Source organism: Aythya marila (genome assembly GCF_965140915.1).
Source record: "Aythya marila genome assembly, chromosome: 14".
Lineage (NCBI taxonomy): Eukaryota > Metazoa > Chordata > Aves > Anseriformes > Anatidae > Aythya > Aythya marila.
The window spans coordinates 14,611,385-14,624,080 of record NC_139055.1 but is presented as its reverse complement, the minus strand read 5'-3'; the positions used below and the strand labels follow the sequence as shown (position 1 = coordinate 14,624,080).

At 51.9% G+C, this 12,696-nt stretch overlaps 1 protein-coding gene across 1 annotated transcript; it reads right to left on the bottom strand.

The window, feature by feature from the left end:
* Positions 1 to 6,377: 6,377 nt before the first annotated feature.
* On the bottom strand, positions 6,378 to 12,696 carry LOC309883431 (leukotriene C4 synthase-like). Its single transcript, XM_082771460.1, is given in 8 exon segments — positions 6,378 to 8,139; positions 8,455 to 8,536; positions 8,764 to 8,834; positions 9,659 to 9,758; positions 10,404 to 10,461; positions 10,464 to 10,571; positions 11,249 to 11,420; positions 12,440 to 12,696. Coding segments are annotated over 7 exon segments (555 nt in total). The 5' UTR covers positions 11,258 to 11,420; positions 12,440 to 12,696; the 3' UTR covers positions 6,378 to 8,012.

The following is a 12,696-nucleotide window of genomic DNA, read 5'->3' as shown; positions in this document are numbered from 1 at the left end:
TGAGCCCGCTCCGCCTCGTTGTCCGCACAAGCACAAAGATGGCGGCGGCTTTGTCCCTCACACGAACACAACGCACCGCCCGCCACGGCCCGGCCCCAGGCCTCGCTCGCTCGCTCGCTGCGGGCGGCGCCCTCACAGCGCTGGGCTCCGCCTCCCGCCGCCTCCTCTCCCCTCAGAGGGGGAGCGGGGAAGCGGGGGCTGCCCGCGGGGTCCCGGCCCGCCGACACCCCCTGAGGCGGCGGGGAGGAGGGAGCGAGGCGCGGCCCTCCCGGGGGGGGAAGGCACGGCGCCGGGATGGCGTCGGCCGGGGCCTGGTGTGAGGGAAGGCCGCGGGAAGGCCGCTTTTTTGGCAAGCCCTCGCGTGGAAATGCCGGCGGTGGCGCTGGGAACGGCGCAGGCTGAAAGTCTGCCAAGGCCGAGCTGTCCGCGCCGTGCTTCCACAGCGGCTGTTTGGGTTTAAATGCGGGCAGGCTTATTTCTGGATCTCAAACCTGAGATCTCCACACAACCTGACGGAGAGATGCAAATTCCACACGCCCTGACAGATACACAAACGGGGGCTCTCTCACATGCCCCCAGACCCCCGCAGTCCATTTGCCCTACACATAACCAGACCGATTCCTTCTGCACAGTACTGTTACAAAGAACACTTGGCTAAAACAACTTGGAGCTAAATTGCTGCAAAGGAGCCAGCGTGATGGAACAAATAAGTGGTGACCTTAGCACTGCGGAGGTGTGGCATCTCCTCACAACTTCGCTTCTGACGGAGTGGTTAATGTAAAGCGAATCCCTTTGCTAATCCCTGTTGAATCATTTGCATTTCTGACTGAGTTAATAATTTTTGTCTTCCTTTAATGAGTATTAATAACCATAGAGTGGGGTACACTTACTAAGTGTTATTCTATTGCCCTGGTCTTTTTAGTCTCCATTACTGCATTTGAATAATGAAGGAAAACTGGTTCTGTTGTTTACACATCGTGATCCACGTGACTTCATAACTTTGAAGTAAGCAGCGCTGCCTGATTTCTTGCACTCTAATTTTTGGTGATAAATAAAGCCTTGTTTGCCCTATACTTTCTCACCCTTTTATTTATTGAAGTCAAACAGCATTCTGACTAAAGGTTTCCCCTTGGAGGTCTCCTAGGAAATGGAAATTTTCCTGTGTTCACACTGGGAAGGAGTTCTGCTGCACTCATACTCCTCCAGCGTTAGAAATGTCATATGACTTTCTTGTAACTACATAATCGGTATTAAACACAGGCAAAATACTTGCCTGCCTTGGAAGCTGACGCATCCAACAGGATGTTGGATACAGCCACTTCTAGGAGAAGAATGCAACTGTGAACAGCAGAACATACAGACAGGCAAGCAAAGACCTAAACAGTTATCAGAAGAGTTATAATTAGCCAATGTATATGTGGTGTTTGAAGGATGAAAACAATTAGCAGTTCAAGTGAAGTTATTGTTAGCAGCAGCAGCCCTTTTCCTGAGAGGCTATATCTGGTAAACGCTTTTGTAAGTAAGGGTAGTCCCATAGTATGTGTGCTCTTGCAAAACATTTGCTAGGCGGCCAAAATCTTGCTAGAAACATTTGATGCAGGATTTTCTTAGATTTCTGGAAGCAAGGAAACAATTATGTATGTATTTTATGAATGCAAACTTCCAGGTCTTGCTTCCACAATCTCTTCTTAGGTCTCCATCATCATCTGTTTACCTGGGTGGTTTTTTTGTTGTTTGTTTGTTTGTGTTATAGTGCCAGCTTGACACCTGCACCTTCTCCAACTATACCAGCTAACTGTGGCACATCTGTCAGCATGTCTGCCTGCAACTCAAGCTTCAGCTTTGCCTAATTGTTTTCTGCTGAAGTGGCTTTGTTCTACTTCAGAATTTCACCAGCCTGTTCCTGCAAAGGCAGAAGGCAGACCTGCAGCCCTGACTGCTGGGGAGAGGAGCTCTTCTCATTTTCCCGGTTAAGTTCCCAGAAGATAAATATAGCTGTGTACAACTCAGCATGGGGAGGGCCATAAGCCAAGCCAAGCTCAGCATGCTGGGTTTTGTAGTCCATCTGGTAGAAAATGGGCAAAGAGGTGGCCTCTTGGGTAGAAAACTACTGGAGAATGATCTGTGCGAAAATCACACAGCCCCTGTGCAACATCTCCGGTGAAGTTCATGGAGAAGGGGTTTGCAACACACACCAGGACTGTGTGAGCTCTGGTCCAACCTGCAGAGAGATGTAGAAGGCCGAGTAGACATGTTAAGTGATAAACTAAACTGAAGGACCAAAGTAAAACTCTTTCTTGAAGCCTGCTACCTGCTCTGGACATTTCTGTTTGGCAGTCATAAATTGCTCTCTGTTGGCTTTCTTCAGTTGCTTTCTTGGGCAAGAAAGTGATGGAGAAACTCTACAGCTGTGGTTCATGGGGTTTGTAGGCATCTAAGCACATGGAGACACACTGCATTTCTGGAAGTGATGCAGATGCTAATCTCTAACTAGGCTTTAGAGATACTATTGCAAAGCAAAAAGTAATTGCCAATAATTCTATTATGGATCAGCATCTGACATTTCAGGAGAAAAAAAGAACAGTGATGAGAGTTTAAATACCTGCTCTGAAATGATGACAGAAGTCATTATCCATCATGCTGGTACAACTGCTCTATGCTCTATACCTTTCTTTCTTAGCTAGATGTTTTCCATTTGTTCTTCTGCTTCCATCATAAGCTTCATCCTTCACATCTCAGCTTCAGCTGTCGGCTACAGCTCAGCTGTCTAGATGTGTTGCATGTTCCTTACATTTGCATATAAGCATGTATAATTCAGGATCTAACGGTTAATCTGCAAACCTGATTATCTCTCGACAAATACTGCTAGCAGCTGACTTGCCTTGTCACCTGAGGTCTGAAATGGGGAATGCATGGAAGTCTCATGCTATTAAAACTTAGTAGGTTTCTCTGTATTATGTGGCCTAGTCAAGCCCTAGAATTCAATTATAATTCAATTATTAATCTTTCTGTTGCTACCTATGGCAACCTCCAGCTGTGACAAATACAAGCTAAACAATGCTATTAAATATGCATGCTGTGTGTTCTACCATATTAGATAACACATTCGTGACCCGCTAATTCTGCCAATTCACAGCTTTGCTAATCCAGCCCCTTGTACTTTGGGCAAATTAAGAGGCTTTTTAGTTACACTTCACCTCTACTTTCTTTTCACCTTTTCCATCCTTCCCTTGGAAACGGTGGTCGATGGTCTACCACAGAGGTTTCCCAGTTTTCCTCATCTGTTTTACTAAGAAGCCAAGTCTGTCTCGAAAACAATCTGAGAGGCTGAAGCAGACACCCACGTCCCTCCTTCTCTCTGAGACCAGTGCTGTACTTTTTGAATCCACCACCCTCCCCTTTATACTACCAGCTCATGCACAGCTTACGCTCAGTATCCTTTCTCACTGCAGGAATGGAAGAATTGCCTCTGCTCTGCTCCTTCTGTGATCACACCCACTCGTGGCTCAGCTGAATGTTCACGTCTGATGCTTTTCTGCTCAGGCCTGTACCACCGTACCTAAGGCAGCAGGCAGAATACTACTCACTTTCTGCTCCCTTGCTGTGAATGCCCTTACAGCAGAAGGTGTCCTCTACCAGCACACCTCAGCTACCTGCGTGTTTTGCCTGCCTCTGAGTGGGGTGGGCATGAGTCAGCTCTGATCCCAAAGCCATCTGGCCGTGCAGTGCTGCGTGAGCTAATAAGGCTGATCTCTGAGAAGGTTCCTTCTGGGCTCAGGCAGAACATTTGCAGCTCTTTGGCACTTCAGCCTTGCACCTTGCCAGGAGGGAAGTGGGCAAGTGTCCATTTGCATCCCTTGCAATGAGCCTGGCCTGCACTTCCTCATTCCCTCCCAGAAGGAGGATGAGCTGTAAAACTGTAAATACTTTACTGTGGGGGTGACTGAGTCTAGTCTCGGGAGAGAGTGCTGCGTTATCTGTATCAGGACAGATAGCACGCTGCCGCTCCAGCATGCAGGCAGTGCCTGAGCTCTTGTTATTCCCAGGAACACCAGGACCCACGAGGCCCCAGTACCCTGGCAGCTTCCAAAGCAGGCAGGGCTGCCGTGACAGAGGAGCCATCAGAAACTCACTGCTAGATGTAGATCTAGCCACTTGTCTTGAAATTGAGCCAGTTTGCACCCAGGAGCAGTGACCGCAGGAGCTCATCGTTTTCACACTTGCTGATGTGATGATCCCTAACTCCTACCCCTCGCAGGTAACCTTGCCCTAGCTGCTGGGGGTCACCCAGCTTTCTCCTGTCAAGTGGTGCAATGCCCGAGCCATGCAGCTGGTGCACAGGCCACACGTGCTGCTGGCACAGATCCTCTCCTGTTCTCCCAGGAGTGCTCCGTGAGTCTTCCCAAGAGCTGGCCCTACTTTCACTCTTCTGACCTAACTTATACTGTGAGTTTTAAACCCTGGAAATCCCTGGACACAGTGTCAGTGGAGGCTGAAATGGGTCGTGCTGTTCCCTACACCTCTGCAGCAAACCTCCAAGTTTTCCTTCGGAGGGAGAGTGTTCACAAAAGGGTGCGTTAAGCCCCATCTAACTTGTGTATGCTATGGCTCTGTCCTCAGCAGGAGAAAGATGAATTCCCAGTGCTGTCTTACAAGTGGTAGTTACTGGGATGTACAAAGCTGATGAAGACAAGGCAAATTTTAACCTTTACATGTGGATTTTCCTGGCCATGTACCACTGCTGTTGCATGCACGTACAGCCCCCAGTTTCCCCTAGCAAGGCAGTCTTTCCTCTGATCTTGCTATTACACACCCAGCAGATATCTCTGCCTGTGTGTTCGCACAGATCAGCAGGGTTCTGCTTCTTGCTCTTGAACCAGAGCGTTCTCTGCACTTTTGGCATTGATCGATACATAATTCAAAACGATTATTCTGCACACAAACACCAAAATGCTTTTCTGTTGATAGTGCAGCCTCTGCAGACTCAGCACATAAAATGGGTCACTACAGCGGTTGTTCTTGTTGCACAACTCCAGTGTGACTTCTTTTCCTTTTCCTTGCCCTTGAATGTAAACAAGTAAAACTAAGACAAGTCGGTAACAAAATCAGGAAAGGAGAAGGGGAAGGAAAGCTTCTTTCGGGACTGGTCTGGAGCTGAGCTTCCTCCCTGCTTCAGCAGCCTGGCTCCTGGGAGCTCGGGTGCTGGAGCTGCTGTGGAAATAAAGACCCATTGAGCAGTCTGGCTCCAAATTAGCATTTGAATTCCCTTGTAGTCTGTTGTCAGATGGGCAGGAGGTGGGTGCTAGTCTTGGTTTCTTAGTCCTGATACACAAAGGTGGCTTTAAAAGGTTTTCCTTTTTATTTATTTATTTTTCTCCCTGAAGGAAAGAAACGCGCTGTTCACGCTAGGGACGCTTTGTGTTTTCGTTTTGTTGTTGTTGTTGTTTTCCCTCTCCTTTTCCCCTCTGCTTCATCCCCTCTCCCGGATCAGCCTGAGCTGTGGATATGGACCCGTCTGGGTATTGTTAGCCCAGTCTGACCTACTTCTCTCCCTCCCCTCGGCCCCGTGTTATGGATGCTGGTGCTATGGAAACCTGGGTGACATGCCAGCGCCACAAAGCCAAGGCCACCAGCTGCACCCTCCTCCCCCAGCCCCTTTCTCTCCCAAACACCCCTTGAAAAAAGTTAGTGCTGCTTCTTGTGGGAAGCCAAGGGGCTGCTCCCTGTGGCCCAGCAAGCCCTTAGCATGTCGCTCATCCTCCTGCTCGGCTGCGTTTCCTCCCCTGGTCCCAGGCACAGCGTTTCTCTGTGCAAACCCACACACCAGACCTGTCTGTGCACGTATCCTGCACACCAAGGGGAGGAAAGTACACGTGCGTGCCCTTGAAGTTTTCGAGATAATATGCTGCAAAACTCTTTATCGCAGTACGAAAGCCTTACAGGAGCCTCAGCTCCCACACACGTGCAGAGTGTGTGCACGGAGACCCCTGCAGCTGGTGGCAGAGGCTTTCGAAGGGGCAGAGCTGCCTGCTTCCACCTCCCAGGGGTGACAAGGCCCACCGGGAGGGAGGCCTGGTTACAAGACAGAAAAGATCTCTCTGGTTTTCCAGGTTCCCTTTGCTGTGCTGGCTGCTTGGCCTCAGAGGCCGTGGCCGTGTGCGAGCAGATTCGCTTCCAAGTGCCCCAGGCCGGGCTTGGCAGCGGGGTGAGGGGAGCAGAAAAGAGACCAGAAATCTGTGAAGCACTTTCAGGGGGCTGTAGGGACTTTAATACGTCTCGAGGAGATTCCTTCGAGGCTGCAGGATCCCCACACTACCCCTAACACCAGGCCCGGCCCCGGCCCCGCGTGGCACCGGCGCCCTCTGGTGCCCGCCGCCCGCTCGAGGAGCCCCCGGCCCGGCCTCGGCTCCCCGCACCCCCGGGGGACCCCCCCCTCGGGGCCAGGCCTCCGGGTTTTTGGTGCTGGTGAAAGGGTGAGGAGAGAAAAGGCATCAGGAGGTGGTGGGAGGCATTCATGGGAAGGCTACCTAAAATCTCACAGGGGCAGGTGATGTGTCTGTACCTCCCTAAGGCACAGCCAGGGTAAAAAATTGCTCTGCTTTTGCTAAAGGGTTTTGCCAACGCCTAGAAAAAGTTATTCTGTCTTTTTACACTGCTGACATCCCGGGCTCCCGTGAGGATGGGGCCCCGCTGTGCTGAAAACTCTGCACAGATGAGAGCTGTGCAGTTATTTCTGATTGAATTTAAGCCTTCCCGTGCAGCGTGTGCTCTGATCCAAGGCAGGAGAGCCTGAAAGGGAAACGGACTGGGAGCTTTGCTGGACAAGCCAATTAAAGTGCAGGGAAGGAAATGAAGCAATGTGAAAAGTTCATCTCTTCCAGGAAAAAAAAAAACACCTAATGTTCTTACAGTGTAGGATATGTCTATCACTAGGGGAGGGAGGGGAGGAAGGCAGCCTTTAAAACCTGGTTAAGCTGGCAGCACGCTATCGCAGTTGTTTTTGTTCCCTGATGAGAATTCCCCCTGTGATGAGGGCTCTGAGCACTTCTGGTGTTTTCTAAGCTGTGCTGCTAACACGGGGGACCGAGAGGCAAAAGGCTCAGGGCTTCCATCACTGAGCTCCTGTGAAAACCCAGCCCTCCCCATCACAGAGCCCAGAGGGAGACCCCAGCACCGGCCAAAGCACCCAGCAGGGCTGAGTATTCACTTCTGGGTGCCTCAGAGCCAAGTCCAGGGGCTCTGCACCACCGAAAACTGTCTTCTCACTACTGGAACCCCTCCTGCAGGGAAACTGAGGCAATAGCAATGAGCCTGAAACGTTCAGCTTTTGTCCTGTGCCACACACGGACCCACAAGGAGCACAGCACAGCAAGCTCAGCGCCTTTTTATTGGCAGTAGCTCCCGCGCACGTTGTTGCTCAGCGATTTTCAAAGTTACATGTGCAGCAGTGGTGAGTCCGCTCCCTCTCCCCCTGGCTCTGCTGCCTTGCAAGCTGCTCGGAGCAGACCATTGGCACGTTTACGGCTGCTCCACTTTATCCCTCACCCCTCGCCCTGCCCCAGCCCACAGGTGGCTCCAGACAAATGCCTTTCCTAGGTGTGGGCCCCAGAAAGCTGGCACTGACCCCACAGCGGTGCCTGGGCTGGACGTACCCACAGGGAGAATGGGAACGCCTCGGCATCTGCCCTCCCTGGCTGGGAAGCTGGGGCTGAGATGAGCTCACTTTTCTGTGTCCTGTTTTCCTAAAGTTCTCCTTTTTTCAGGGCGTTGTTTCGGCATCGGTCATGACAGAGTTGCCAGATATTTGCAATTGGCCCAAAGAGCACATGGGGAAAAATACCTCTGGAATAGCTCCGTGGTTCCTGCCAGTACGGGGCAGCAGGGAGGGAGGTGTTTAAAGCTCAGGTGAGGGTGGATTTGCCACCAAGGGCTGTACTCGGTGCAAGCCGTCTGCTATCACATCTGAGAAGCAGCAGGACACGGAGGCGAGGACACGGATGAGGGACGGGGCGTCACGCTGCCAGCAGCCGGAGGACGTTCAGCCCCGTGTAGTGAGAGAGGAAGAAATGCAGGAGGCCCAGGGCTGACACCGCCACAAGGATCCAGAGAACCCCAGTGCTAAAGTAGATGGGGGCGAGCCTGGGAGGAACAAAGACCAAGCATCACTGCCCTCGTGTGGGATCACCCCTGGCAGAAAGGCAGCCCTGGATGCCCCCTACCCCTGCTCCTGCCTGGAGGGAGCAAGCACATCCACCCACAGGGTTCAGGCAGCCCCAGCCTCACCCCACACCCGTGTCTGGTGCCAGCCCCGTTCCCGTGCCCACGCTGCGCCCAGGGCTGTGGCAGGGCTGACCCTGAAGCAGCCCCGGGGAGTGCTGAGCTCCCCATCTTTCCCGAAGCACGCTGTGTTCCCCGGGGGTCCCTGCTTGCTGGAGGCTGTCGGGAGGTGTTTACCTTTCTGAGGACGATGCCCTGTATCCCATAAAGTAGCAGTAGCGGGAGTAGAGATAGAGCAGACCCAGGGCTGCAGCCAGACCTGCAGGTGAGAGAGATCACAGTGACCACCTCCAAAGGCTTTTTAGAGCTACTTCGGGCCCAGCAGATTGCCCAAAGGGGAGGGATAGAGGCCGTGTGTCCTCTGGCTCCATACTCCCAGCAGAGACAGAATTACTGCCTAATTAATTGTTCAGAAAGTGAGCAGGACCTGAGGGCTGAGCCAGCACTGCTGACCCAGCATCCAGGCAGGTAAGAGGCTATTCTCACCTTGATGGAAGAAGAGTCCAGCCTGCCACAGCAGTGCCACAAAGATGGGAAAATACTCGGAGGAGTTCACCCTAGAGGAAAAGAGGACAGTCATAAACATGGGAAAGGAGGAAGATCCTCATTTTTTGGTTTCCCCCGCAGTTTCTAGATGCTGTAGGCTTATGCTTCTTAGAGATTATGTCTCCATAAAAGCCACCAGGCTTGTGCCTTTCCCTGCAGTTCCTGTCCTACCTTTATTCACAAGAATTAAGCAGTGGGAGGATCTGGGTCTCCAGGCCAGTCAGTCTTTGCAGGGAACTAAAAGATGCCCAGGTCTGACCATGCACAAAAAGGTTCTGGGAACAGTTGTCTCACCACCACAGCTTAAATCCTGCCATGAAAGCCCAGAAGCCACAACCAAGGTCTGTCCCAGCTGGCTGTGTGTGTGTCCAGGACAATGTGCATTGTGTGCAGACAAGGCCATAGCAGGACGGGAGCAGGAGGGAGCACTTGGCTGTTCGAACTGTCTGTATTTGGGCAATTCCCCTCGCAGCCCCCCTGAGAGCTCTCTGGGAGCTCGTATGTCCCAGCGAGGTGGGTTCAGAGCAGTGGTGAAGCTGCCTCAGGCTTTGACTCTATTTGGTGACAAACAGCCTAAGGCTCAGGCACCAGAAACTTTGCCTTTGCTCTACAGCACAAATTCCTCTGTGGTTTCTATCAGCAGTGGTTGTTGTGTTTAGGACTTACGAGCCAACAAAGTCCCGACACTGACTCTTATACCCCTTAACTGGACCCGGGGGAGGTGGGTGCCAGCCGCAGTGCTGCAGGGCATCCTGAGAACGGAAGGGCAAAGCAGGGGAAGGGCAGTGCTGCAGACACGAGGTCTGCAAAGCACCTTATAAGAGGGGTTTCTTACTGTGCTCGAAAGATCCTCTCGAATTCAGGTGGGCCTGAGATATTTGGAGGAGAAATGCCAAACCTCCGCCTGGCATAGATCACCTGGAGGAAGAAGTAGGCTGCAGTAAAGGAGAGAAGAGTAGCACGGGTCAGTCATCTGAGTGTGCTCGGTGGCAAGGAGGCTGTCAGAGATAGAGGAAAAAGTCCTGCAGCCTCCCCCTGACCTTGCAGCCCTGGAGAGCAAAGCCAGCTGAAAATCCCAGACACCTTTCAGACAAGAAAAAGGGAATGAGACAGGGCAACAGTGAAGCAAGGAGTGTGCAGTCATGTACAACCAGTGGCAATCTGGTTTCTCTCTGGCACGATTAACATATCATCTATTATCTGTACAAATAGTTGTGCAGTTCAGAACACATTGTTGCTGCCTTTTTTTTTTTTTCCTTCCTAGACCTTTATTTCTTTCCCCTTCTAAATAGCCGAGCAGGGAGGGAACTGACACCACAGATAAGCCAGCCAGATGCTGAAATAAATGGTCACGCAATGTGAAACAATGGTTGAAGGAGATTCTGTGTGCCCCTCTGTGTCCTGCTCTTCCCCCTCTCAGAGCTGCTGTGCTTTTTATGCTATGTTCTGCACCAAACTCTGAAAAGCAGCTGAGTGGCAGTGTGACAGCAGAAGCACAGCATGGAAGTGCAAGGAAATTGGTGGAGGCACAGTAGATTGGCCCAGCAGGTATTTGGGCACGGGTATACGATGCTCCCTACCTTGCTCCAGGACTCCCAGAACTGTCACGGCAGCCAGCAGATGGATCTGATCCAACATATTGATTCTTCCAGGCTGGAAAACCTGATTTCCTGAGCAGGAGCTCCTCTGACCGGGTTCAGTCCTTGCTGATGTGGTGGTCGGTGGTGGCAGCTGGCAGCATAGGCTGGCTCTAATCAAACAGGAGAGATCTGTAGGCAGTGCTTAAAACCAGGAGCTCTCGGGTGGCCCGTTATCATATGCACAGTAGAAGTGTAAAGTGGTGGAGAAAGTTCTAACGGAGAATTTCCGTTCCCACCCTCCCTCTTCCAGGAATCTGAGATGAGGAAGTGAGAAATCCAGCAGAAAGCTTATGGGAGAGATAAGAGAGGGGAAGGGTGATGGTGGGGGGGGGGGGGGATGGGACAGATCCCAGCAGCCCAGCTGGTTCTTCCCCTGGTATATCTGGTTTCAAAGCTCTCCTAACGCAAGCCAAGGCGCATCCCTCCTGCTGATGCAGCACACGAAGCCCCCACCTGAGCTGACACGTTGGGAACCCCAGGCAGCAGCTCCCAGGCATGTGCCAGGTACAACTCGTGGCACAGGTGTGGAGCCAGATAAAGCCCCCGCACCAAGAACCTGCTGCAGCTGCAGGACAGGACAAGAGCAAACACAGAAGGCACAGGTCTGCCCTGCAGTGTTTTGCTGGATCTGCGGGTGAGACCTGCACTATGGTTAGACACGGGTTTCAGAGCCTGCCCTCACGTTGGGAAGGTTGGGAGTGGGGTATTTAAGCCTCCCGCTCAGTCCTCAGCCAAAATAGCTCTCATGATCCACATCAGAGAGGTCTGGGAGGGTAAAAACCTACACAGTCCATCAGGGTAGAGCAAGAGCCCGGTGTTTTCACATGTGTGTGCCTGGAGCAGCCCGCTCGGCCGGTTCCTGTCCATCAGCACTGCGCTGGCACAGCCGCGCTGCCCAGCCCTGGCTTTGTCTCCTTCCTCTCCGTCACTTGAAGAATTTCCCTTTGGCTCAGGGAACTGAGGGTTAGGACAAAACAATCATTAAACTTCATTGTTACAGAAAACAAGATCAGACTTATGCAAGAGAACTACGTTGTAGTCCGGTGCCCTCGATGGACCTTCTAAGAAACAGCAAAGCGGGGCTGGCTTTTCGCCTCTCTCTGACAGCTAAAGACTCAAAGAGGCTACAACGTGCCCCAACTTATTTCTCCAAATACCAACAGCAGACACCACCATTTTTCAAGCATTGGCTGCAAGATTACTTCTTTCATATCAGGACCGATGCTTTTCCACTCCAGCAACTGATTAGAAATACGAGGGCCATGGTGTTTTGTTTCCTCCAGCTTGGCTGTCAGAAAAATAAATAATTTTTCCATGTCAGCTCAGAAAGGGCAAAGGTCTCTCTGTGCTCAGTGCAGTTGGTTTTACCCTCAGTGCCTGGCTGATTACAGCCTGCTAGCAAAAGAAAACACGAAGCACAACAACTGAACAAAAAGCCCTGTGCAGACACCTCGGTCAGACAACAGCGCAGTGTGACCCGAGTCAGACGCATGTAAGGAAGCCTTGGCCAGAAGAAGTTGTGAAGAACCATACAGAGCACTCCCACTCCCCAGATCATCATTAGAAACAAAATATTTCTAGTATAATCTAATACAATCTAAATATATCAAAGGTCAGTAGAAACATGAATGAAACAAGCAGAGAAGTCTCTCCCCTCCTCCCTTGCACAGAAACATGACTTTTCAAGCTGCCTTTACCTCCCGCAGGCCATTGTATTTATCTCACCCCTCTCTGTCACCACCAGAACTCCCTGTATTTTCCATCCTCACTCCATGCTCGCCAGGAGCCAGCATGAGCACCTTCCTCCCGCACTAAATGCCACCCTACAAGGGGACTGTGGGCTGCTGGCACAGCCACCGCATCCCTGGACTGCGCGGGTCGAAAGGGGAAGGGGACGGGATGGGATGGGACGGGACATCACCGCTGTCACCAGCTGCCTGTGATGCCACTGGAATGAGCATAATGCAAGACCTCACCCTCCGAGGCTGGTGATGCTGAATTTCCTCCTAATCAAAGACAAGTCCTGCAATCCCAGGTCCGGGCCGGGTATGGATTTTTGGGGTGGGAGCTGGAGAAACGCTGCCCTTCTCTTCCCGGTCTCCCCTGGCTGTGTGCTGCTCCCCACTGCTCCCCAGGCTGTGTGTACGTGAGCATGGTCCAAAGTCGTCGCACCTCCCCCTGAGTCATCGCTGGAGGCATTTCTCTGAGCCCACGCAAGATGGTGTTGCTCTTG